Source organism: Diuraphis noxia, unplaced genomic scaffold, assembly GCF_037042655.1.
Source record: "Diuraphis noxia isolate RWA-SAM2 unplaced genomic scaffold, SU_Dnox_SAM2 contig0004, whole genome shotgun sequence".
Taxonomy (NCBI): domain Eukaryota; kingdom Metazoa; phylum Arthropoda; class Insecta; order Hemiptera; family Aphididae; genus Diuraphis; species Diuraphis noxia.
Genome location: NW_028301714.1, coordinates 56,939,641 through 56,967,441, shown reverse-complemented (window position 1 = coordinate 56,967,441; position 27,801 = coordinate 56,939,641). Strand labels below are relative to the sequence as shown.

The window sequence follows — 27,801 nt, the reverse complement described above, 5'->3', positions numbered from 1 at the left end:
CCAATAAAGTTAATGTACAGACATTTGGTTAAAAAAAAAAATTAAAGCAACAATAACCAGGGCCGGATTTACACAAAAGGTGCCCCTAGGCAAATAAAAAAAAAACGCCCCTACTCATCGGAACATCATTTATTCAATAAGAGGCAAGAGCTGAGAGTCCCCCTCTTATTAATTTACCAATTTTATGATTATACAAAAACGTATAATGGATTAAATTAATTTTTTTTTTAAGTCAACCTAAAACATTAAGTCTTAAATTTTTGTTGAGTAAGATACTAGACCAGAAGGGCAAAAAGATACATTTTATTATGATGACGGAAAAAAATTATTCTTGATATATTTTATTAAATAAAAAAATTTACAAAATAATTAATTAACAAATAATTAATGTATTTTTTTTCATTAATAATAGTATTTATATTTGGCGCTTTCTTGACTTAGTTGCTGCAAACGTATTAAGTCGTTGAAGTTTATAGATTCTAGTAATTCTGAATTCGCACCAAATGACGCCTAACAAGACACTTTTGTATCTGAAATGGAATTACTTAGATAAATTTTAATTCTCTTTGAAATGAACTTTCAAAAATAAATATTTAAAATTTGCAAAATCGAAATCTCAGTCAGCAATAAAAAATTATTATTTATCAAGGGAAATATTTTATTACAATTTACTTAAAATAGTTAGTATTGTAATGCTAGTATAGTGTTGTACTTAAAATTTTATAATCCATCAAAACAAACCTTATTATGATATCTTTTTCTTTAAAAATATTATTTTAACATTATAATTTATAATAACGAATAAAATTAGTAAAAAGTTATTATAATAATATTATTAACACAAAATTCTGTCTGGGATTGACTGTTTTACCTATTCGTATAAGTAATATAGACCTAATATCGTAAAATATTGACCGGGGACCAATTGTCCGTGTATAAAATTATGACGGGGACCGATTGTCCACGTACCACATTTTTATGTGGTGACCAATTGTCCGTTTACCATATTTGTAAAATCAATCACGAGGTCCGTTAAAAAGGAATACAATTTTATTTTTTATTTTTACTTTTCACATTCAACATAATATACATTTTAAACATACAATAATATACCTATTATAATAATGATTCATAACGTATTACAATTACAATAATATTTAGTCATATTTTACAAGACAACAATACATATAATATTTATATTATATTATGATATATCGTCGCGATGATTAAATCTATACGAACTGTAATGCGTATACAAAAAGTATTGTGATCAGAAGACACAATAAACACACGTTCCTATTCGTTTTAATATTATATAATAATGAGCACTTGAAACACCCTCGAGACGGATATCATAATATTATATATAGTATCGTCGCGATCGACAAATAAAAACTATATGGCAGGTAAGAGTCAAATTTGATTTTTCTCCTCAAAGTAATATATATGTGCTGTAGTAATCAAACGCTATTGGGTCGCCTCAGTTTTCGGTCGACTTCCCATTTTTTGATTCTTCTAAGCGGGTAGCAGATGACCGCCGACATGGTTAATATTATGCCGGACAAATAAAACGACATATCATAAGTTCCAGTCCAATCTTTAAATAGCCCTGTATGAATAAAAGGTAAAGGTATTAATAATCGATAGGTAAATTAGATTGATATTCAATGTCGTAATTTTCTCCCTTTCAGACATTTTTGCGAGGGTATAAGCCATAAGGCAGGGGTCAACAACTAATTTCTATGGAGGTCCGTTTTGAAACCGAACTAGCCGCGGTCCCTAACAATTTTATTGACTTTTATACACATTATTTCAAATAAAAATAATTTATTTGATTTATAATTAACATTCCAATATTGGTTTCCTCATTCATGATTATTTATACATAATTACTAAGCTCAAGAGATTATACACAACATTCGAACAAAAATTAGTATAATTTTCAGTCAATTGATATACGCTCTACTCAGGTAAATTTAGGATTATTCACTCAAATGAATGCCTCTCAATAAAACCTAACCTCTATTGACCTAAAAACATGGAAAAGTACTATTAATGTTAGTCGCGTGAGCTCTCAAAAATCCCTCGTTTATGCGTAACAGAGTTTATTTATTTTTAAGTTTGATTATATAACTGCACTTAGTGTACTTGCCCAATAACGGAGATCCAACGGCAGCTGCAACTCCTTGGAACATCAACAGGACACCGAAAGCGTTCGTAAGCAGTTCGAGACCAGTCAGTTCGACTATCATGGTCGATCTCAAAGACGCGAAACAAGCTAAAAAAAAAATTTTTTTTTTAATTTTTGGAATCTTGTTACTTAATAATCAAAGACTGTCAATAATATGGAGTTAAACATGCACGTGAATATGATTTAAAGTTAAAATTATAAATTTCGTAATTTCTTCACACGCGCCGTGTGCAAACCTAAACAAGTCTTCTTTCTGGTTGCAGTGGCTTGATAGAATATTCTACTATTGAAGTTATTTTTGTAATGAATACTAAACACAACCTAAAAAGCGAGTAAAAGCTATATTTTTATTAATTTCATTAATAAGTTGAACAATAATAATGTCCAAGTTTAATCTATAGTGTTAAGAGCGTTAATATAAGGACACTTAAATCCTTATATATACGAAAAAATGTTTATAGGTATTACAATATATGTATTATGTTCTGAGTAGAATTTAATAAGGTTTATATTGGAAAATGTAGGGATGCCACAATAAAAATAACCCCGGGGGGCCAAAACTCTTAATCCAGTTTCGAGTGGTGTGTAAGTGTCGAAAAGTTTGAACGGTTGTCTGAGGACAAACACGAGATAAATGAATGGAGCACACCTTGTATTCAAGCAGCGTTGTGTTTAGATAATTTTTATTTATCTAGATATAGATAAGATTATCTAAACCCAACAATTATCTGGATCTAGTTAGATAATAAAATATTAAATAAGTATAGTTAGATAGAAATCAGATATTTTTTTACATATAATAATCTTAAAACATGATTTAGTCACATTTTTTTTGTTACGTAGAAAATATCATTACTAATATAGGTATTAGTCTAAAGTACCTAACCTTACCTATTGTGGATAAATGATAAACAATTTAAATGATAGTGCAATTAATACTTTATTTGGATGGCTATGGCTTTCATCTTAGATAGAGGTTTATTGATATAAATTTTGTATTTTTTCTCCATAAAATATAAATATTAGATATACGCTGATTTTATCTATACATATTAGATATGTAGATAAGACTGATGAACAGCCACGGGGTATTATATAAGTTTTCTTAATCAATGTACGTAAACCAAGGTGCTCACCCATAGAAAATCCGAACAGCGATGCGTACAAGTAGTATGAGAACACCGAGTACGGGAGAAACGGCAGCAAAACGGTATAGAGCCCTCCAAATGTGAGAGACACGTTGTTCACCAGGATCGGATCTATGGATTCGTAACTGGATATCCAACCACAAATTACTCTCCCGAAAGTGTTCGTCAGACCAGTCGTGGACACCAGCCATACGGCTACGTTTTTGTCCATGCCCATACTGATGGCTTTTTCTGCGGAAAAATTGTCATTAGTCGAAATCAATTAGTCAGTACGAGTACTCGTAAGTAGCTAGATACGTAAAGAGTATTTAAGATTGACATTCACCAGCTTTGGTGGAATATCCAATACTATATATTATGATTATTGATACTTCAAAGTGTATTAATTTATAAATAATTATACATTTATAACTAACTGAGAAAATTGAAAAATTTTTTGAGCACAATTGGTCTATCGATCCTAAATTGTTTAGAGCGCAATTGGTATAAACTGCCGATTAAATGTGTTATAGGATCGCGTTATACATTTATTATTAAATATAATACCGATGATGAACGTTCATCATATCAGTTGTAAAAGATTGGTACCTACATTTTTGTTTCAGCTGAAACCATAAGAATACAATTTTTAATTGATTGTAAAAATAAATTTTACTGTTTTGTATAAGTAAATATTTTTATATTATGATAATTGTTTTATTTTGTAATAAAATTAATTCGTGCTGGGATAGTTATTAGTATATAATAATAACAAACTTCTAAATGTTTGATAATGATTTTGGCTATAATTTCGAAAATGATTTATTTTTCTTCTTTTATTATACTATTGAGAAATTGTTTTTTTTTTTTGCAATTGTTTGATTATTTTAATTTTAATTTAAAAAAACTTTTGTTTATTTTTTACGTTAGCATCGAAGTATATTCGAATAATTCAAACATTCAAAAATTGGTACTTAAAGTCATGAGTGACTTTATTTTCTCTCAAGTTAAAATTCAAACATATATATATATCTTGTAATTGTAACTGACGGTACATCTTATGTATTTGTATTTATAGGTAGGCTTGCGGTGTAAACATAATAAAACATGACTCGTAGTTACCACTAATGTACACGAATGGTACAAAGAATCCCAACAGCGTCAAAAAACCACTGCACGTCAACACGCAAAAGGACGGAGAGGACAGAATAGAAAAGTCCAACATCGTCGTGAGCGTGTGCATAGCCGATTTGTAATACTTCTTCATGTTTCTTCGGAACGAATTATTCTTCGAACAAGGCTCCTCGTCATCCCGCTCCTCGGCATCGTTCCAGGCTGGTATTCTCGTCACCGACATTGCGTAGTTCAACGAGCTCACCTAAAAGAATGCCTGCAAGAAATAAATAAGTCTACCCTACGGCGGGGGCGTAGCGTGTATAATTGTCTAATTTTTTTTTTACGACAATCACCTATATATTAACCTGAAATTGTTTGGGACCTCTCGAAAAAAAACATACCTGCGACGAATACTGCGGCAGTCTGGACAGACTTCCCCCGAAAAATCGGTCGTCCCTATCCATTAAATGCGCGGATACGGACGGCCTCCTCAAACTGACGGCAGATAATTTCTTTTCCGGTAAGTCGGTTGACAATTTATTCTTCAGGTACTGATTGTGGGTGTTGAGCGAATGACATGATATGCTTGTGGGCCGAGGTTCTGGTGTCAGGCGACCTGACAGGTGGTTGTAAATTTCTTCGGCCGTCGGAGCTCCGGTTTTGACGGCGTTGTGTTTGCTGTCCAGCGACATCTTTCTCTCGGCAGTGAGGTTTTTCGTTAACAGTGGCTCGTCTTCGGGTAACTTGGGTTCCATTACAACTGGATTGATTGTCGGCACTTCCACAATGGTGGGTTTCAATGGACGGAAAAGTATCCCAGCGGCAGCGCAACTCAATGCGAGACCTGAAAAATAAAATCATATTGAGGTTTATTTTTATTTATTTTACCCGCGAACTGGTGAACTCTCGTATTTTTTATAGGGCATATATTTGTTAATTTTCTTTGTATTATATAAAAACTTAAGTCGTTTAATAACTTACAAAATCATTTTATGATTATAGGTAATTGAAGATTGGATTTTTACTCAGAGGGCAGAAACACTAAAGGGTTTTGAATATGACGTCATGTACTAAGAAATAAAAAAATAAATTTTAAACTCGCTTCTATACTAACAGTACTAACACTTTGTAATATTTCATCCATCGTGAAAGTAATAGCTATCACGTCATAATATTTATAAAACAAGTTTATGACTTTAATGATAAACATACATAAGTATAAACATACTTAAAGCATAAAAATATTGTCTTTAAAAAAAGTATATATACCTGCTTGGACCATGATGGTAACTCGCCAACCATAGTGCTCTACCAAAAGCGCATTTAACGGTGCAAGTACAAATGTACCTATCCCAGATCCGCACACAGCTATACCCGTTGCAAGTGCTCTCCACTTATCGAAATAAAATCCTGGTATTAATACTGCAGATACATATATCATACTGAATCCGATACCTGTAAAAATGTTAGAATATTATTTTATAATTTAATTTTGTAGGTACCTGTGTATTTTCACACAGGAATGATCATAACAAAAAAAAAAATTAAAATTGAGGGTAATAATATTAATTATGAAACCATATTTTTTTTATTTATACAAAAATTATTAATAATTTGAAATCATAAAATATGTATAGAATCTACGATCGTTGAAAGTTTAATTTTGTACTTGACCTAATGAACATTAGAACCTCAAGCTATAATAATATAATCCTATCACGTCTGATAAATTATTATCAAACAACGTGATTATAATCTAGAACATATAACCAATAAGTAAAATGTATTGGCATATTTTCAATAGTTTGAATACGTCGTTTAAATGTCAATGAGTTTTATATTCGAATGCCTTAGGTTGTTTTGACAATAAAATATACGCTTTATTCTATCATTGAAATAATTTTATGTATAATTGACCCTTGTAAAAATTGAAAAAAAATCATTTGAATGTAGGGACTCACCTACTGACAGTGTAATTTTTTTAAATACATATTTAATTATTATTGCAGGTATGAAGTTGTTGTTACACAATCTGTCACATACACGATACATGAACGGCGTAATACTATATTAGTTATTAAATATTGAAGTATTTATATATTATAATATTATATATAGTAGCCACTTGTATAAATTGATATTTTTGAAAAAAAGAGGAAACTGCTTTTATAAACACTGAAATATTTCATAAAACCGTCAGTTTTTCATGAAATAGTGACTTCACTTTGACATTGTGTAATTTTTTTGACAATGTGGTCATTCATTTTGTGAAATAAAATATTAATTACCACATTTAAACAATCATTATTATTATTACTATAATTAGTAATATTTCAGCATTTGTTATAAACTTATCATAGGATCATTTTTTTTTTCAGAGTAGTTGTAAATTTTATTTTTCTTAGTATCATATATTTTTATTTTATGGTTATATTTGTTTCAATTTTTTCATATTTATTTTGAAATGTTGTAATTTATTAGATTAGTACATTTTTTTTTTTTTTTTTTATAATTGAATACATACATTTTATTGAATGAAATAAATAATTAAGACTTACCTCCAATGAAGCCATAACAGAACATCAGTTGGTACAACGATTCTACATAAGATGCATAAATAAATGCAACGCTAGAAATTACACTTCCAATTATTGTAACTGATCGGAAATCCACACTGTTCAGAAGAGCACTTACAAACGGACCTTTATTGAGAATTTTTTATAAAAATTAGTTACCTGGTATAAACATTAAATATATAGTAAAATATACAGTATAATGATAATTTCGAACATATTATAATATTTCTGGTTGCATGAAAAATGTATTTTCGTGGTTTAATGCAATTTAATGGACCAACCATGGGCAACTAAATTATGTTTAAGGGACCATTAGCTCACTATTGATTCATTAAATCTTAAGTGATTATTCATGCAGCTCGGAAATAGTGACGTAAAATTTGAATAGTGGGCGCGCTGTATTCGTATAGTGAAATCAAAATAATATAATTTTACCTGCGATCAAATAAAACCCGTTTAACAGTGACCCGACTATTGTGATCTTAGACTCCGGCACGTGAAATGTGTTCACCATGTCATTCATGAGCATGCCAAAGGAATAAATTATTCCATCTACAACGACATTGCAGTAAAACGCAGCGAAAACTACTACCCATCCCCAGCCACCATCGGGAGCGACTACGATCGCCAACGATCCTCCGGCTCCTTTTTTCATCTGAAATTATATAATATAATAATAATAAAAACGTTAACGCATACCAATGTTGTGTTCATTATAATATTGTATAGGTATAACCGATAAAAAATCTAACAAACACAAAAAATACTTGAGTATATCGGTACACGATATCATAACCTGCTCACTGTATTATATCCGTTTTTTAATTTTTAAACGGACAAACAGAATATTTTTCTATAAAAGGATTGCAATAGAAAAATTGATAGTTTCTGATAAAGTAATTATTACAGTAAAATCCAGATTTTCCAGGCAAAATTTCTTGAATATCAACAACATTGTGTGATTCTTGAGATTTTATATATTGGACAATACAAAATAATAAATGAAAAACATTTTAAAAGATAAAAACACGCTAATGCATAAAAAAAATATAGTTGATAATAATAATAATAGATATAATACTTTAATGTAAGGCGAATAACATTTAAAATAGTATACTCGTTAACAGGTTTATATTATTATAAATATAATTATTATGATTAATATTAATTTTATGTGACATTTAATCAATTTTTAAACATATTTAAATTATTCACAGACAATAAATATTTAAATATAGGTACCTACATGACTACAAATAACATGTTACATGATATAACACAATATTTGTTTAATGTAACAACTAACAACCACATATAATTACTTAAATAAATAAGTACTTTATTATAACAGTTATTTATTTATTAAAACCTGTACCTATAATCCATAAAATGCAAACTCTTAATATACATAATACCCGTGTTCATTCTGAAGTGATTTATTACGCACACGACCCATTCATTTAATTGACTCGATTTCATATAGGTACCTCCTCAATGGTGGTATTAAAATGTTGATGATATGTGAAGTGAAACCATATATATTTTGTTTGTCACTAATTTATTTTTAAAATGCTTAAGCACTTGTACAATCGTATGAAAATTATATGATATTAAAAAACAGATTTATAAATATTGTTGATGGAAGTCAAAAATATTTCTGGAGTAGGTACCTATGTATATAATTTTTTATACGCATATAATATATGTATGTTGAACATGCAGAGCGGAAGTTTTCTGCGGCGCAATTAATAATTTCACAATTTCATTAAATATATTATATTCAGCTCCAAATGATTACAGTGTAAATATGATTATGTTATTATTATTATTATTATTTAACATACGTATTACATGATAAAACCAACATTGTATATTGTTCACCATTTATAAATCGATAATAATCGTCTAAAACATAAATACCTAATGTCTAATGCTATGTATTGTCGGTGGTGCGAGTTTTACACAACAATGATGACACCGTTTTACTACTTGAGACGGCAGTTGTATGTATGTGAAAATTGAAATGACCTTAAAGGAGACGATTTTAGTAAAACCTCAATGAAATGAAATTATTAATTTAAAAAAAAAACTTATCATTTAATTTATTTAATCAATATCAATATTTTTAATGTATACTGTTCATTTATGTTTCAGAGTTTGAAATTAAAAGTTAATGTGTAGGTTACAATGTAAAAAACAACTTTTTGATAAAGAATCAGACGTTTTGTTAAAACACGATGTTAAAACTTAAAATTTATAAATATTTTAAAACATTTTATTTTTTAGAAAAATATGAAAATCAACTTGGAAAACTAGTGAAACCTCGCATATAAAATTTATGTATACATATTATAAATTTTATACCAAACGTGTGAAACGATATTGATTATATTTAATAAATTTAAAATATAAAAATATTTTATCCGTATAATGTGTAACGAAATCAGAAATATAAATGAAATTGGAAACATTAGACACCTACAAACACGTTTCAAAATATTAACTATTATATTTAGCCATTGTGCTGTGATACCTTCATCGTATCATAATAATTAGTTCTTTATCTGATCACTGTAAGATCTCCAGTTGTTTTCGTATCTTTGAACAGTTATTTGGTTTTGACCAGTTGCCCCTTCAGTGGTTGTTTAAGGTATTTATAAAATTTACCAGTTATACCTTCAACCAAATGTACTAATTGCCTTCAACATAATATTATGTACACGATTACAATACCGATTATACCGAATAAGTACAGTATTAATTATAATAATATGATAAAAATTATTATAAGTCATAAACTCATAACAAACATAATTTATTAATTACACGTATTAACATTATAATATATTTTTTATTTTTATTTTATTTTTTGACAAATTACATTATATGCCTCTTATTATTATTATAAATGTTGTATTTATTCTGTTATTATAAGCATTTTTTTCGTTTTCAATTATTTAAGTTTTTGCTTGCTCTCATTCACGCCATGCAAGTGTGGAAATATAATTGTATATATTATAATATGTCGAGGGTATATGCCCTACTGATTGAGAGAACCATTGCAGTACTCCGTTTTTTAGAACAACTATGAAACTTTAGAACACAAATGCTAATTTTCTAGAATCTACGTAACACCCAGGCACCCAGAGGCTTCAGGATTCATTTAACTGCCAGTAAGTCAGACTTATTTTTGCAAAAAGTGCTCCTTTATAATGAGGGCGAATGTCACTAACCAATAACAAACCACATGAATTTCGTTCCTATTTATAGATCAACTTCTCAACTACAATCTTTCCTTTGTGAATAATATTCTTTACATTAATTTTTATTGTGATTAACTTGTTATTAAAAAGCCAAATGTCGTTAATTACCATAAACAAAATGATATCACACAGTATGTCACGATAGTCGTGCTCTGCCGGAGACGGAGACGCTTATAGAGAACAATCAAATTTATACAAAACACAAATTATCAAAGACATAATACCTAATTTATTGTTTATAAATTATAAAACCCTATGGTATTAATTAATAATAAGTACTCATCACACGCATGCACAATGTTATTATAGTCATAAATATAACAGTGTAATCGACTTATCGTCTTAATTATTGTCAAAGACACACAATGTATTTTTTGAAACCATAATAGATTGTTAAATCTATCACTATAATAAAAAAAGGCAATTTGGCGTTACATAATAACTCCATGAAATATAATGGTAATAATAATTATTAACTATATACATACTTCGAGTTATTATTGGGTACTGGATAATTAGGTCAAAATTATACGCTTTATAAACAACAACTCTTACGTACCGAACGTCTTTTACTGATTTATAGGTATTTTGTTCATTCTATAACTTTACAGCCGATATAGACATGTGCAATTTTATTTACACCCTGAACCTTAATTGGCGATTTAATATCGGATCAATATAATCAATCGTTGTATTATATGCCAACAACATTTCATGTATAAATTAGACATGAAGTATTAGAGACAGCGTAATTCGACGGATGTTTGATTATAACACAAACATACCCACCTATATATTATGTTATACGAGTAGGTATATTATTAATATTTATTTTAAGTGTAACTAGTGTAAGTCCGACACGCGCGCGTGTAAAATACAATTACGATTATAATATTATATTACTATAAATAGTAAATACATCGTTTGAGAGATTTTTTTTTATTGCTGTCAAATTCGAGTTGCAATATAATTGTCATGACAAAGCTTTTTATTATTCGATAATTAGTAATTAACAATTACATCGTGATATCATATCATTATATAAGATCAACTACAGCAGGGGGAACTTCTGGGTCGATCGCATGGCAAAAAAGTGAAACGATCAAACAATATATAGGTTATTATAAAATAATAAGACTAGATTTCAAGGGTACGGACAAAATAATCAAAGACGTATTGTGGTTCAATAATGATCTATGCGTATGCACGCATTAAAGGCTATCATACTGATATATAACTACTCAATTAAAACGCATATTTATATCGGGGACCACTAATTAATATTTCTGGAGGACCAGTTTAGGAATTCCGGAAGTTTTCGGTGGCCATCAAAACGTAACGTACCTACACGTTTGTCTGGAGAAAGCAAAGGCGGAATCGAAAATTTGATATATAAACGCTTTTAATTAATTCACCGTCGAAAATAATATAATTAAAAAAAACTTTTCTTGGCTGTGGATCAGATAAAGTTCGCCGCGCATTTGGTGACCCCTAATGTAGGTAAATGTAACAAATAATAATGTTATGTTATTCCGCAGTGATCATCGATTACAACGGAGACCCATATTATTATGTTTTTAAACCGGAACATCACGCGTTGATAAAACAAACAACCAAAAGAAAAAAATCTAATGGCTAAACAATAAACATATTTGTCTTAGATATAATATTCGACGGTGAAGTAACGCAAATATTTGGTTATGTAATAATATACACTTTTGATTTCTGACAACTTAAAAAAAACTCTCTTTGGCTCTACTAAAAATTAAAGAAAACGTATTACTTCACCGAGATGTAGAGTAGAATATTTGGTTTCACATCTCACTTTTTTTCCATAAATATCAATAGAAAATAGAAATTTTAGTATAAGGAAGGTAAGTTGGTACTAGATTGGTAGGTACTTGGTCGTCCAAAACGTATTCTGTAATATTCACGGTTACTGCATGATACTTATAGTTTATAAATTATAACAGGTTTTTGAAAAAACACAAAAAGAGTTGCGGCAAAACTCTTAAAAAGAGATATTAGGTATATAGTTAATGGTGTTAGGCCTATAGTTTTTTTTATAGCAATCGCCCGTCCATATATTATAATATAATTATAATATATTATAATATAGATGCATAGTGCAGCACTGTAGCAGTCAGAACATATTTTAATAATAAATTAAGAAACTGAATTAGTCTCGTGTTATCAAGCATGCGTTTTGAAATCATATCCTTTAACCATATTTTACCCATAAAATAGTATTATATAAAATTGATTATACACTCTAAAACATTATATGCGTTGGATTAACAATATTAAATGCGGGACATAATATTAGGAAATAATAGATACTAAATATGTAGTATGCGTCATATAGAACACTAAAAAAATTGGTGGATCTTTGAGACAGTTAAACAAATAATGTACTTTTATTATAATACCTACTTATTATTATAGTAAACTATGAGAATCTATTTGTAATTTAAAACAGTTAACTGCATCGAGAGTCTTTTAAAATGTATACTTGATGTTTGATATAGAATAAAGTTATAGATAAATAAGTGATAAACACTGTTTAAAATTGTTAAAAATTACAAGATTTCTATGTAGGACGTATATTGTCATAGTTGTTATATGTATATTTTAGAAATATTGAGTAGGTAAATACTTAAGTAATATTTGATTTTCATAGTAAAATTTAAATAGATAAAACAATATAATTGATAAATGGAGAGTGACTTTGAAATCGTTCCTAAGCAATTATTGGAAGCCGATTATATTTCTGGGATAATATAATAAAACTATGATAGTAATAATAGATAATAATTTATTATAATAAAATATTTAATTATATCTTTATGCAGCTAAATACATTTTTTATGTATTGCTCATAAAAAATATTTAATGAACTAGGACTTCGGGAAATAATTAATTGTCTAGATTAAATTATTGCAGACAAAAATGTTATCTTGATAAAACAGAAAAAACTCTAATTTGAATTTCTAGGTATTTTAATTATTATTATTCATCTATCTAATCATTTTTTAGATTGTTTGATTTATGACTAAACATGAATAAAATAATATGGAATAAAAAATAACAAAACATATTGTAGTGCATTATTTACATTGATATTTCTAAGTGCTTAAATCGTGTTCATTAAAATGCAATCAGTTCGAAAATACACTAAAAAAACTCGTCTAGATTTAATATAATAAAATATTATGTTGCAATTATAATAGAATAACAACGAAATTTCTGTCCTATCCTACTCCGATTTTAGACAAACCATTTGAAAAAAAAGAAGAAACTAAACAACGTATACATGCATAAATAGGATGTCATTTATAACAACGCGTCAACGCACGTGATATGATTAGATACGTATGACGCTGTATTATTTATTTTAACCCAAAACTGTCGAACTCAATACATCCGTGTACATATGAAATCTATAAAAACTTCCGTTAACCTTTGTCCCCAATATTAATTAAAAAGATCGTAAATTGCCGTCTTATAGACGCGATTGAGCCTGTTGCCGACCGATTTGTAAATAAGTAGCCGAACATTTGATTAAAATATTATAATATTTAATCATCTATAACCATTATAATAGGACAATAATATAAATACTAATATCAATTTAATTAAATCCTTGTGAATTCGCATGAAGATGTAATATAATACACGTATACAGTAAACAAAAACAAGCACTCGTCGACTGATATAAGCATGGACGTATATTATAATCTGCAATAATATACAGAGTGATTCACCAAGTACAACCCCATTTTTTCTTCAATAATCAGTATTATTCTTTAAATATGATTTTTAAATGTATTTAAATACAATATTATCTTTGGAGACTTCAGATTTTTTTGACCTTGATATACACAAAAAAAGTTCCCTGTGAAAGTACAAAATTCTATTTTTCAAATCACGACTTCCTTTTTCTAATGTTGATTATTTAATATTTTAGTAGACAATTTTTCTGAAAATGTTGTCATCAACATCAAAAAAATACAAACGAGCAGTTTTGAGTTATTGAACTTTGTCTTCTAAAGATAATAGGTCTATAATAAAGGACTTAGAAGATAATATTGGGTTTTAATAATTTATCATAATTTAAATAATTTACCAGAAAAATAAAGAATTATCATTTAAAAGAGAGAAGTTTGTATTTATACAAATATATACTCATACACTTTGAGTAGTACAAAAAAAATCTTAAGATTTTAAAAATAAATGGTCTTTGAGTACATATAAAAATTTCCATGAATCAGGATTTTGAATCAATTTATTACCTATTAAAGGGGAAAATAGGGGGGGCGAGCATGGCGAATCACTCTGTGCAAATGTTCACATAGTAGGTATTTGTGTATAATTATGTTGTGTGCGTAAAACCGTCGATGTTGGCGAAAAACAAGTCATTCGAGATTATAATAACAGCCATTTGATGTTTGACTGTTGTACTGCGGTGGTATTATAATATGTCCATACTGTTTGATTTGTTTAAAAGCGCAGGAGAATAGCAATAATATACACATTCTTAATCATATATAGTATAATGTGCAGAATTTTGTCACATAGTGCATACGAAGTCAAGTAAAACGAATTGACATAAAGAATAAAGAATAATTTAAAATAAAATTTTTCCCATATTATAAATGTTATTTATTTTAATGAAAAATAATTGTTATTATATATTTTGTTTTTTGATTGAAATTGTATCGATTACTATATTACCTACTTACCATCGTAATTGGTACCTATAAACTATTAACGATTTTGAAGGTATTGTAGAAAAATTTTTAAAAAGTTAATGAACGGAATACACTATATATATATAATATCATGATCGTTTTAAATTTAAAAGAAATGATAAATACTTACATTTGGAAGCGGTTCTATCTTCCATGTTTAAAGAATATGAGTGAATTTACGTTTTAATTTACGATATAATATCCAAAAATAAAAACTTATTAAAAAAATTTATAAATATTAAATAAAATCATCATATTAATTCGTAATATTCATAAAATTGACCACGGTTTAAAATCAAAAAGGTATACTTATGAAAAAATACGTTCACTGCAAAGCCGTTTTAGTTGTAATATTGAATATAAATCATCATCAAAACTAAAATTATCAATCTTATAAATTAGGTAAAACTGTAAAAGCTATGTGCATTTTGACATTACTGAATATTATTTTATCGAGCCTAAAATTCCTATCAAATAATACGTCGATAAGTGATGTAACTGCCCAGCAAGGACTTAATAAAATGTATAATTAAAATTAAAATCCTACATTAATCTCTAATGTTTCACACACATATTTTAAGAAATTATTTTATAACGAAAATCACCACTGTATGCAGGTGGTGGGTGGTAGTCCAGCAATAATTATTACCTTTTGCAGTTTATAATATAAAATATTATTATTATGATAGGTAGGTATAGTAGGTGCTACTTGAATCGTTACTCGTAGCAATATAAACACACATTATAACTAGGTACTATATTACATTAACAAATATCTAAACCAAGAAAATATAATTATAACAATATATTGTCGTACACGATAAATTAACTTTGAACGGCTTCCGGCAGTACATTTTATCGACAGTTTATGTCATACGCAAGCATTACGCCTTGTAATAATAACATTGGTCGCGGCACAACCAAACTGTTTAATATTATAACACAATGTAAATGAATATGGAAATAAATCTCTGTAGGCGTAGACGCTCAACACAATACTTTATATTATTATGTGTACATTTATTAGATCTGTCAAACACACGTATGCATTATATTATAATATTATTATTAAATTAAAAACGTAATAGAAACAACAATAATGACGGTCGTCTAGATAGGTATCGTCATAATAATATACGCAATATAATAATACGATAATAAGCAATATATGTACTATTTTATTATTTTTATTGTGCACACGTGTTAACCTATGTTTTTTACCTGTATATACGGACGGAAAAAAATATGTGGAATTCTCAGAACATAAAATATCCAGGATAAAAATGTAAAACAAACGCAATATTAAGTAGCTAGATAGGTAGGTATCATTAACGTGACGCATCCGTTTCTGCAGAGCTGTGTTTAAATGCTGCATAACGAGATCCCTGTTAAGTTATATGCACAAGTGCATTGTAAACCTATTTAGCATATTATCCTATAATAATACAACATTATATTATTTAAATATTTTTTAAGTACCTATTCCGACAAAAATAATTACGATTTGCACTGTTATTATTATTATTGGCGTACCAATAATATTATAAGACCGGCACGATGTCGGCGGTGGTGTGTATCCGCATTAACACAGGTAGGTATAATAGGTAATAACACTAATAATCATGTACCTACAAAACAATTATTCGAACTATTTCGCAACAAGAATCCGAAACTATGAATTTAACGAGATCTGATCTTCGCCGAAAGGATCGATCTGTAATATTGTATATGAATGGGGGACAATGATTTGTATATTATACTTCAAATTTAAATCATTATAATATATAAATAATATACAATCCCGATTCCCGACAGTTGTTTAAAATGTTTATGTAACTGTAGGTACCACCGGTAAAATACATCGAAATAAAATATGTAATATCTGTTGCAGGTTTCCGTTTACGTAGTCATAATATATTAAAATAATATCAAATACCTACAAATTACTATAAAATATAATCACAATTATTCACAAACAGTGATAAATCACATTTTCAATTCCCGTATATTAAATGTACGATAATCATAATAGCCATTATCAAAAACTAATTGTGTATTACACATTTGAAAATATCAATGTTTTATATTTTTTAATCAAAAACATCGAGCGTCATTATAGCTCATGATAAATTAAATTGTTGTTAACACACCAATGTACATTATAAGTAGTACCTACCTAATTTACTTTTAATATATTATGTCCTATTGGCCGGTGCGAATTTATTCGAATATTTTAGACTATATTATAATATGTGACCGAATTCATCACGACGTATAGATATTATACCTTTATAAATAACGTATGCTATAATGTGCAGCGTGCACCATCTATATCTATGTACATTGTACAGGTACCTATAAATATTCATGAATTTATTCAAATTGTTCTGTATCTACAGCAGACGCGAAAAAAATCGTTGACGGTATAATAAAATATATTACAATAATAATATAATATATATAACTAATACAAAATTATGTACCAAAAATATTATTTGTAATGATTATTATATTACCTCTAATTGCTTAGGATGAACTGGTCGAGAGTCTTGTGAAGCACACGAGCTACCACATTCACAGTCGAGCTAACTGGTTACCATAACACTAACGAGACTGCTTAGCGTATGTCCATATTCAATATCAGTGTTGATAATTTAAACTGTTCAAGATTGCTGTTAGCGCCTCTGTGGGAGACGTTTAATAGTTTTAACCATGGTTTTAGATTTTTTATTTTTTCTTACTAGAAATTTAATAATAATTGCATGCAACAATTACACCGCGATACATTTACTACATAATGATTGATATAATACATAATATTAATTAATTCTTGTGACCTCATAAACTTTCAATATTATGCCAATAATGAATTGATTTTTTCGGCAAGTATTGAACCTTGAAATATGAAAACTATTAATAGTATAAACAATCATATTATACTATATTCACATGGAATATTATTCAACGACAAATTCTGTATAGAAACTGTAACTTAATTACTGTCCAGTATTTACATTTTTATTTGCACTTCACAATAATTTAACAGTTGTCTAGCTAAAAATTAAAAAAAAAAACTCAATATAAAAATATTTTTTGTGAGAAAAGTATTTACACTTTTGCAGTTCTAATATGTTATTTTTTCAATTACTTGCAAGACATTCATGGAATCTATATAACAGCATTTTATTACTATAGGTAATTAAAACGAGTAAATTACATTATTTTGTTCAAATTTAATATTACACAGCAATTTACACCAGTAATGTATGTTTAATGTCCGATCTGATGAGGAAGGTACAAATAATTTCAAGTCATGAATGATAAAGTTTAACTATATTCAAATTTAAGTCTGTAGACATAAAATATAGTAAAAATATAATATTTATTTCGTTATAATACTTGGAAAACGATTAAAGGAATCAAAAAATTGTGTAAAAAATTAAAAATAAGATGATAATAATACCCTACCCGTTTCCATCAAGTGAGGGAAATATAAATAATTGTACTCGTATATTTGTATTTAGGTACGTTAAAGTCGATTTACGTTTGTAAGTTATTACACTATTATACCTTTTAATTAATTAATGACTATAGAAAATTTATTTAATACTGTTTATAGAATAATATCTCAATTGGAACTTGGAACCGGAAATCGATTATCCATAGAAAGTATACAAGGTGATCCTTTTAAGTGTCTTCATTGATTATGCCGGAAAGTTAACTCTCTTGAAAAAATATTTAATATATTTTAATGCCATTAAAAATATAATTTTTTGATATTTTTTATCGTTTTTATTTTTAAATTTTTAGGTTTTAAAATGACAACATACATTTTTATTTCTTATTCCCAAGCAGAATATTTTTCAGAATATCTACATAGGTACCTAGTATAAAAATCAAATTCTAAACGAGACAACGAGTAGTTCATTAGTTACAAGTATTTGAAGTTAAGATGAGTGGAATAGAGTGATACGTAGATAAGTACATAGGTAGCCTGTAAAAAGTTGGTTCTCTACTCATATATAATCTAACAAAATTAAAATTAAACATTTATAACTATGTAGGTAATTAACTACTTGTTCGAAATGCAATTCGTATGTATCGAAAACACTCCGAAAAGTAACAATATTGTAAGTATAATATACTGTTTATGAATATTAAATTAAAAATGTATGTAATCATTCAAAAAAGTAAAAATATAATTTCATTTCAAAAATGTAATTTTTTAATAAAAAAATGTAAAATTAATGCTATAGAAAAATTTAAAATTTTCAAAATAATATAGGAGGTATTAATTTGATCACCTTGTATTCATGCCTGTAATAATATACAAATATTAACATTAAATTCCCAATGTGCAAATAAAAAAAATATAGTATTTATAGTATTTTTATCACCTATATAGGTATTAGGTACGCATATGTCCTATATTGGCTATATTAAATATTATATTGAATTGCAAGATAATATTGAAATGATAATTAAATACAATACTAATACATCATTACTCGTTTCATGCACTAATGATGAAAAATAATAAACTTAACGAAAAATTCAAGTAGGCATCCTAATTTCTTATTTTATTTTATGCTATTATTTAGTATATGAATCTCATAAACTTAATTAAAATATTTATTCATCTCACAATCAGGTATAATATATCCATAGCTTATTAGTTTGCCATAGTAGTTGCTAATCAATCGAATTCATACGTTATAAAATAATTGTGGAATATAAAATCATTATTAGTTTTACTGACAGTACATATGAAATGAAAATATGCAAAAAAAACAACACGTTGTTAAGGTCAGGTTAAGTAAACAAAAACGTTCGGAATTTAATTACACATGTGTTAATGATGGCCGATGGGGTGTTTAATAATATATTGATTAAGTATTTAATAAGAATATTCGTCCAAGCATTGTTTAGTCAACAATTGAACAATGTAAAATTATGATTTATGACTTACTACAAACGTAAAAAATATAAGTCAGGATTAATTAAATAATTAAATATTATCAAAAATCGTAAAATTATATAAGACAGGTAACAGGTTGTATCATTCAACACCTATATAATATATTATACAATAATGATTAACAGCATCATATTAATAATTTATAGCAGCTAGTATATGTTAACTATTAAATATATTTTTATATTACAGATTTGAACAACTAATGTAGTATTAAAATTTAAAAAATATTTAACTATATGTGTGTTTTTACCAGGTACATGCCATTATTTTCGATTGTTTATATGATATACAATATTATATATGTAAGTATAATATGAATAATACTGACGATAATGTTTTTGATGTTTGTCATATAAGAAATACAATTGCATGATGAAATGGACTGACACTGCTCTAATATAATGTTAAAGCGATTATAATATTATGTAGGAAGTATATACTCGTACGCTGGAACTAGTTCAGAAATCGATCAAATAGTGTTGTCACTAAGTTAGGTTTATCGTTTTGGACATTTTTTATGAGTTATTATAGTGAAGAGAGGTTTTATCGAATTTGTCGGTTATTTGATGTAGATTTCACTTACCTCGGTTTTTAACCACATGCTATATTGCTCTTTACTGTCTTAGGCCAGTGAACGGAACGACACGTTATTATAATCTATATAACATAAGGTAGGTACATGTTGCCTACTTGCGATATATATATATATATATTATATGAAAAAAAACATTCGCGATTTCAACAAAAAAACAACTAATAAAAACCGATTCGATTAATTTGTTACGTAATAATGAGATATTAAAATGCATTAAGATAAATCGGGATCGATATCATTGAACATTATTATAATTGCTTATTTTTGAGTCGTGCAAGGCACTTTTAATGTTTTTCATAAGTATATAAGATATTAAGGTAGCACCGATAGAAAAATACTACAAGTGCGACAACAAAAAAAAAAACAAAAGATTGAAAAAAAATACGATAATTGTTTACATAAAATATATGAGCACTTTATATTTTTTAATGATTTTTAGACATGTTTTATCCTCTGTATTCTATACACATGTGTGGTATATTATAGTTTTATGAGCAACCAATTTAAATCGTAAAAACTGAGTGATTATAGTCTATAGATATTTTCGTATAATAAAAATAATTTATTTTTACAACCATTTGTTTGCTATGCTTATGAACTTTATAAGCCTTTTGTCAAATGTTATATTTGATTATTAGTTTATATGGTGATTTAAATAGGTCATACTTATAATTTTATTGTACCTATAAATTATAAAACTTTTTTTTTAAATGATTGAAAAAAATGTCGGATCCGGACATTTTGGCGTGGCCATCTCGGCACGGATCTATTTCGGAGTAGTTATTTTTTCATAAAATGCTTTTAATCGCATGTAGATAATATAATGTTAGCATTGATTATATTGTACCGATATAATTTATTAATTTTTTAATATCACTTTTTATAGTGACCTACCTAATTTCATGAATGGCTTTACGCCGAAACGGCACTACACCGAAACAGCCGTTCGTCGAAACGGCCACGCCGAGATGACGGCCATGCCGAAATGTCCTAGACCGAAAAAATGTATTGACCTAGTGCATAGTATAACGTGTGAATGTATATATATATATATGCTTAAATTGAGCTACATGTTATTCTTTTTAATAATATTATACGACAAAATATAAAATAAGTGTCATATTATAATAAACGGTATTTTTAATTCGATCTTTCAATGGCTAAGTGCAACGTGCGCGTATTGCACAAGTAGAATTCTGCAGTGGTTATTTAAAGGACAAAATGTGCAATAATATACGTGAATACGTGCCATCGTTAAATGAATATTGTGATCGAATATTCGAATGTCACACTTTTACTAGAGTAGTTTTTACTGTTGAAATAACGTTGTCAATGAACGCAGATATAAAACGTGTTGTATTGTACCTATTATAAGACTCACAACACTTACACGTATATAATAGGAATAGGAACCTCTACGATGTAATACAATGTATTGAAAAATGCTTTTTTGGGGAGAAAATACACATTATATTTTATGTTTTCAGATTTGAACACCTGCTTGTTCCGTATCACCGCCTATATTAGGTATACGATATATATAGCCGCGTATAGGTAAGTCATTAAATGTTTTGTGATACAGTAAGTTTTAACGTGTTGGACATTTGAAAAAAAAATAGTTGGCGTTCGTTTGTATTATAATATTATAATGATAACAAAGTTGGTTGCATATTCTGCAGGTATTATATAATATTGTGTATTTGTGTCTGGCTGTTGCTAAATTGTCTGTTATGTTGATTGTGGTCACGAAGTAGAAATAGAAGTCGACAACATGTCATCGAACTAATTGACGTAATAAACTATTTTAACTAAAATTTGACTGCTAAAAATAAATAACTGAGTTTGTTAGATACGAATAAGGAATTTCGTGCCATCGTTCATCATTTGCACGTGCGAAACACTGCAATTACTGCACAATACAACAAGTGGTGGCTATACAATATGTATTCTAGATAAAAACCAACATAAGAAAAATTTTATTTTTGAGTGGTCAACAATAATATTCTATTATCATCATTATTAATATTGTATATGGAAACACGCAGGCGGCAGTGGAGTATATATATTAGATATATAACACTTTTGATGTGGGTGGAAGATAGATGGAGATCAGTGGAAAAATACCTAATCAATTGCGTACAAAAGATTTTAAGGTATTTATAATAAACAATAGTCATAGGTGTACGAAAAATAATTTTAGGTAAGACTCGAGATCTAAAAGCCTGTAGTTACGCCTATGTTTATATCGTTATATAAATAAGATATATGAATTAATAGACTTATATGACAACTTTTATACTTACACACTCTCCATCACGATAATATATAAATAATACAACTTATAAATATTTAAATGATTTAATACACTTAATTTTCTTAATATTGAAAAAAACACAAGAAATTGATATCTTACTAAAAACCATGCCACGAGGACAATCAATCTCACTTCGCTTTTTAATACTCCCCTTAATAGTATTTGTATCAATTGTATCCATATAAATGACATTACATTTATTTTCTAATAAGGTTTTATTTAAATATATATACATATATGATTTTTATTAGGTGTTAGATAGCGCCTAATCAAATAATATATTGGATGCATAAATCGTAGAATATTATGTTTATTTGATAAATATTAATTATTGTATATTATCTTGGTTAGTAAGAACAATTCTGATACTGATATTTACGTATATTTTAAATGTAGAGCTAGGGTGTCCAGATATCCCGATTTTTCATAGTCAGTCGGGGAGACCAAAAATCTATATCGGGATTTCGTTTTCGTCTAAGAATAAATTCGTTAAAACTTATAATAAATATTTCATCATTCTATTTTTTTACGGTATATGCTGTTTTTGTCCTACTTCTTAGCAATGAAATTTTGAACGATTAAAATTTTAAAGAAATACAAAAAAACTGATGTAATGACCTAACCCATGTTATAGATATTGTATTTTTATAAAAATTTATAAAAAATGTATTATACTAAATTGGTATTTAGTTACTATAATGTTTATTTTTTTTGCGTTTATATTAGTATATGATTGTAATGACCACATTTGTAGATGAGGGGATGGGTGATTAAGCTTTAAAAAAAAATTATCGTAGAGGTGTTTCAAAAGAAATCGGTGCCTTTGAATCTAAAGCACATCATAATACATTTATTGGTCACTTCCAAAAATAAACAAAAAATCTAGCGATGTAAATTAATAATATTCTTATTAACCAAAGTTAATAACAATTATGCAAATAATTTTGAATTGGTTGTTTTTTACAATTTTCAATAGAATTAAGTTTAAAATTAATATGCTTTTTAAAAACAGTCAAACGTACAGAATGAATTGCTTGTTATATCTAAACTGCACGAAACACATTTCTATAATATCACTTCATACCTAAGCTAGTTTTTTTTACTACTATTTCAAAATATGCAAATTCCTTTAACATTTACCAGCCTAATACATAACAATAAATAATAGTATGTTATCATGTTAAACCCAAACCGATAATGTCGATAATAAAATGTGTTATACCTAATGTATAATATATATAATTCCTAAAGGTAAGTAGATGTATAATATAACACGAAGATGGTGCAGTAAATTGCAAGATCAGATCGCCGTCAAACATGGCTGTTAAATAACATAATATTATGTTAACTAAATTATCATATACATTATTATACACATACAATAATAATTATTTAATGTTATGTAATAAATGACGTATCACGTATATGACAGTAATCTCAATGAAGAACGAGAGTATTGAACAAAAAAATAAGCAACGATCGAACCACTATACATAATAATCAAAGCCGAATGCCGATGCAGTCGAATAGAAATATCAATAAACAAACAAGTTTATAAGAATTATATATATAATATGCTTGCGGTATTATAATTAAATTATTATATGTGCAACTAACACACGACTGAATGCGTATTATTATTATTTTTTTTTAACTCTGTCGTTTACAATAGTACCTAGTATATTGTACGTATAATAAAACTCTGCTCTAATAATAATTACATTAGATTATAATATACCTATGTTAAATTCTGAAATTCAACATCTCAACTATACCCTCTGTATAGGAAAATCTAACAGAACTAGCTGCATTTTTAAATTATTCTACTGTAATAAGTATATATTAGGTTAATGGTCATGTTGTTTTATAATTTAAATGTGTACGTGAAAACTAGGTTAAGTTACAGAAGTGCATAAAATGAGAAACATAAAAAAAAGGAAAAAATTTCTCCGAATAATTTATGAGAGGTAATCCACTGCAATATTATAAGTCATTCTACATTATCAAATGCGTTAGTGTTTAATTTAAGTTGAAATCAATCATGATTTTCTGTGCAATTGTGGATTGATAGGACTTTGTTAGGTTTGTATACATATCTAATTGTTGTGTTAGTACCTGTATTATAATTTGTTGTAATATTATGTCGTGTAAAATTAAAATTATGTATCAATTAGCCTAATCTGTATTGTATATAAATTGTTTATATAAAATTAAATGGATTTGTCTATTTTTATATCTTTTATATTAATATATCGAAGGTAATAATTAATTTGATTCTTGTCGTGTGCTATATGCAAATTACATAGTGCATAGTGGTTTAAGATATATTTTTATAACAAAATATCAAAAATATTTAATACTTATAATAATGGAGAGGCTGAGCACAACAGTATCATAATATGTCGCATCAAACAATTAATAAGCGTAATTTCTAGGGATTAATAGGTCTGTTTTTTGCATTATCGTGGAATATAACGGTATCAATGCAACAACATATATAATACGGTCATTTAAATTAAAAATAAATAGGCTGGTATATTGTATTCAAAAATGTTTAAATTATCGCATTACCTCTTATAAATTTAAAAATAATTCACAGGCTAAGCCGCTGTTCCACTTAACCCCTTATTATTAATAAACTAAGTAAAATGGAAAAACTTATATTAGGTATTGCAATCCGTATTAAATTCGTTTTTCATCTGATTGTACTAATGCGCACTGATGTACATGGTTTTCATGATACTAATAATTAGTATTTCTAGGGCAGTAATTATTAAAAAGGGAGGGCTACGGCCCATTAGCCCCTTGGGTACGTACCAGGTTGCACCCTCTGCGTCAAAGGCCTGCCTATGAGATAACGAAAATTTCATATGATGGTACAGTGAAAATGTTATCTACACTTATAATTTGATGATGTTGTTTTGCAAATGCAATTTTATTCGGTATTAATAACATACTATACTACCTACTTTATACTATCAATTATCATACATCACAGTAGCGCAGTATGTCCCTTGTCAGGTAGATACCATAGGGAATAGTATGGTAGTGTCATTGAATCAGTATGTAGTGTACTATTCACATGCGGTGATGTAAATTATTATTAAACAGATGAAAACCGCAATTAGATAATGATTGAAAAGTGTCAGCATTTATTATAGTCTACTATACTATTTTAGATTATAACTCGTCATTCCTCAATCGAATTAAGTCAACGGCTAAAATAAATTAATATAATCCTTTTCTCGAGCACACTTAATCCTAAATTAAAATATTTTTAATTATAAAAATGATATTTTCCACTTGTATGGGATGGGTTACAGCTGTGTATATACATATGTACCTATATGTACAACGTATATTGTATAACTTTAAATTTAAATTATACTCAGCATAATACTATACGGGGTGATTACCAAGCCTCCACATTGTATTCCAAACCGCTTAAATCTATTATCATTATCCATGAATTATAATTCTCATAACAAATATAGTTTAAGAATTTGGAAACCTGGAATACTAGCATTTCCAAAAAACTGTCTTGAGAAACAATAATAGAATAAGGCTCTTAATTTGTACCACAATGCGATACAGCAGGACACACTAGCACACAAATGAATAGTAAATCTAGGCATTTGAAGATATGCAAATGTTTGAAGAGGTATATAATTATAATTTCCAAAAATCAGAATTTGGATAAATGCGTGATCAATAACGATCGAATGGAGGTGAGTGTGTACTCGGAAAATCACGATGTCTGTTAAAGTCTAAATCGTACGTGTACGTTATTATAATTATATGGATAAGGAACCCGTGTGAGACAATGATCGAATATATATAATTACGCACCGTAAACAACAGCGATCGTTTACCATAATACACACATACATAGACACTTTAAGATTTTATGGTAATCATCGTTACCGATCGAGGGATAGGTAATATACTGGCTATTATACACTTGTGCGTTAATTATACACACACACACATATATATACTCGTATATCGCCGCAACAGTGTAAACGACACTCATTAAAATGCAATGTGATTGCTACCTACGTCAAATTGTCATATAATTATGTATAAATACGCTATATTATTATGCACGTAAGTTAGGTGCTAGTTACGTACCATTTCGACAGCCGATATTTTCCGACAACCGTTCGCCGGACTGACGACGTATCCATTATTGTTTTCGTTCGTGGCGTGCCCTTTGCAGCAAGACTCGCGCCTGTTCTGCGACGACATGATCTTCGCATTGGTCATATTCTACGAGCGAGTCCTGCGGCTGATCTGTCTATGCACTTATGTTTTTTTTTTTTTTACAATTTATGGTATAATTTATACGTTCGCCTCGGTTGTTTTATATACCTACTTTGTGATATTTTCAGAAGACACGCGTATACGAGAACAATATATTATAAGCACGACGTTTATTATATCAGAATAGGCACCGCAGCACTATTCTACCTATATAATGTTATGATGTTTATATATTATTTAAATAATTATCGAAATAACGCGTCAACACTACGACTGCACCGCGCCGCCGCCGACCACTGCAGCCTGCGATTTCGGATAATATTATTTTATATATTAAAGTGAAATTATGTAATAAAAAATCGCGCAGAGGAACACCGCCGCCGCCGCCGCCGCATATATAGTCGACGTAAGTGGTACTCAAAACAAGTGCCGTGGACTTCGATTGTGACGCGTTGTATTTATAATACGGGAGGCAACACACACACACACACACACACACACACACACACACACACACACATATATATACATATATTATATATGTAGGCATTTTAGACTGCAGTGTGTGTATTGTGTATATAGGTATATAATATCTAGTCATACATCGACGACGGACGATGGCCGGCG

General features: G+C 28.3%; 1 protein-coding gene across 3 annotated transcripts; it reads right to left on the bottom strand.

Moving 5' to 3' along the window:
- Positions 1–1,032: 1,032 nt before the first annotated feature.
- On the bottom strand, positions 1,033–27,585 carry LOC107169742 (monocarboxylate transporter 9). Of its 3 annotated transcripts, none has more exons than XM_089226776.1 (9): positions 27,043–27,585; positions 7,446–7,665; positions 6,993–7,136; positions 5,704–5,889; positions 4,836–5,278; positions 4,441–4,696; positions 3,328–3,570; positions 2,153–2,278; positions 1,033–1,609 (listed from the first exon to the last, which is right to left on the bottom strand). In XM_089226776.1, the coding sequence occupies exons 1-9, from the start codon at positions 27,175–27,177 to the stop codon at positions 1,461–1,463; spliced, it is 1,902 nt and encodes a 633-aa protein (XP_089082902.1). In that variant the 5' UTR covers positions 27,178–27,585; the 3' UTR covers positions 1,033–1,460. The 3 variants fall into 3 exon arrangements, with proteins under 3 accessions (XP_089082902.1, XP_089082903.1, XP_089082904.1); XM_089226777.1 differs by lacking the exon at positions 27,043–27,585 and adding an exon at positions 20,586–20,618; XM_089226778.1 differs by lacking the exon at positions 27,043–27,585 and adding an exon at positions 17,541–17,697.
- Positions 27,586–27,801: the final 216 nt, after the last annotated feature.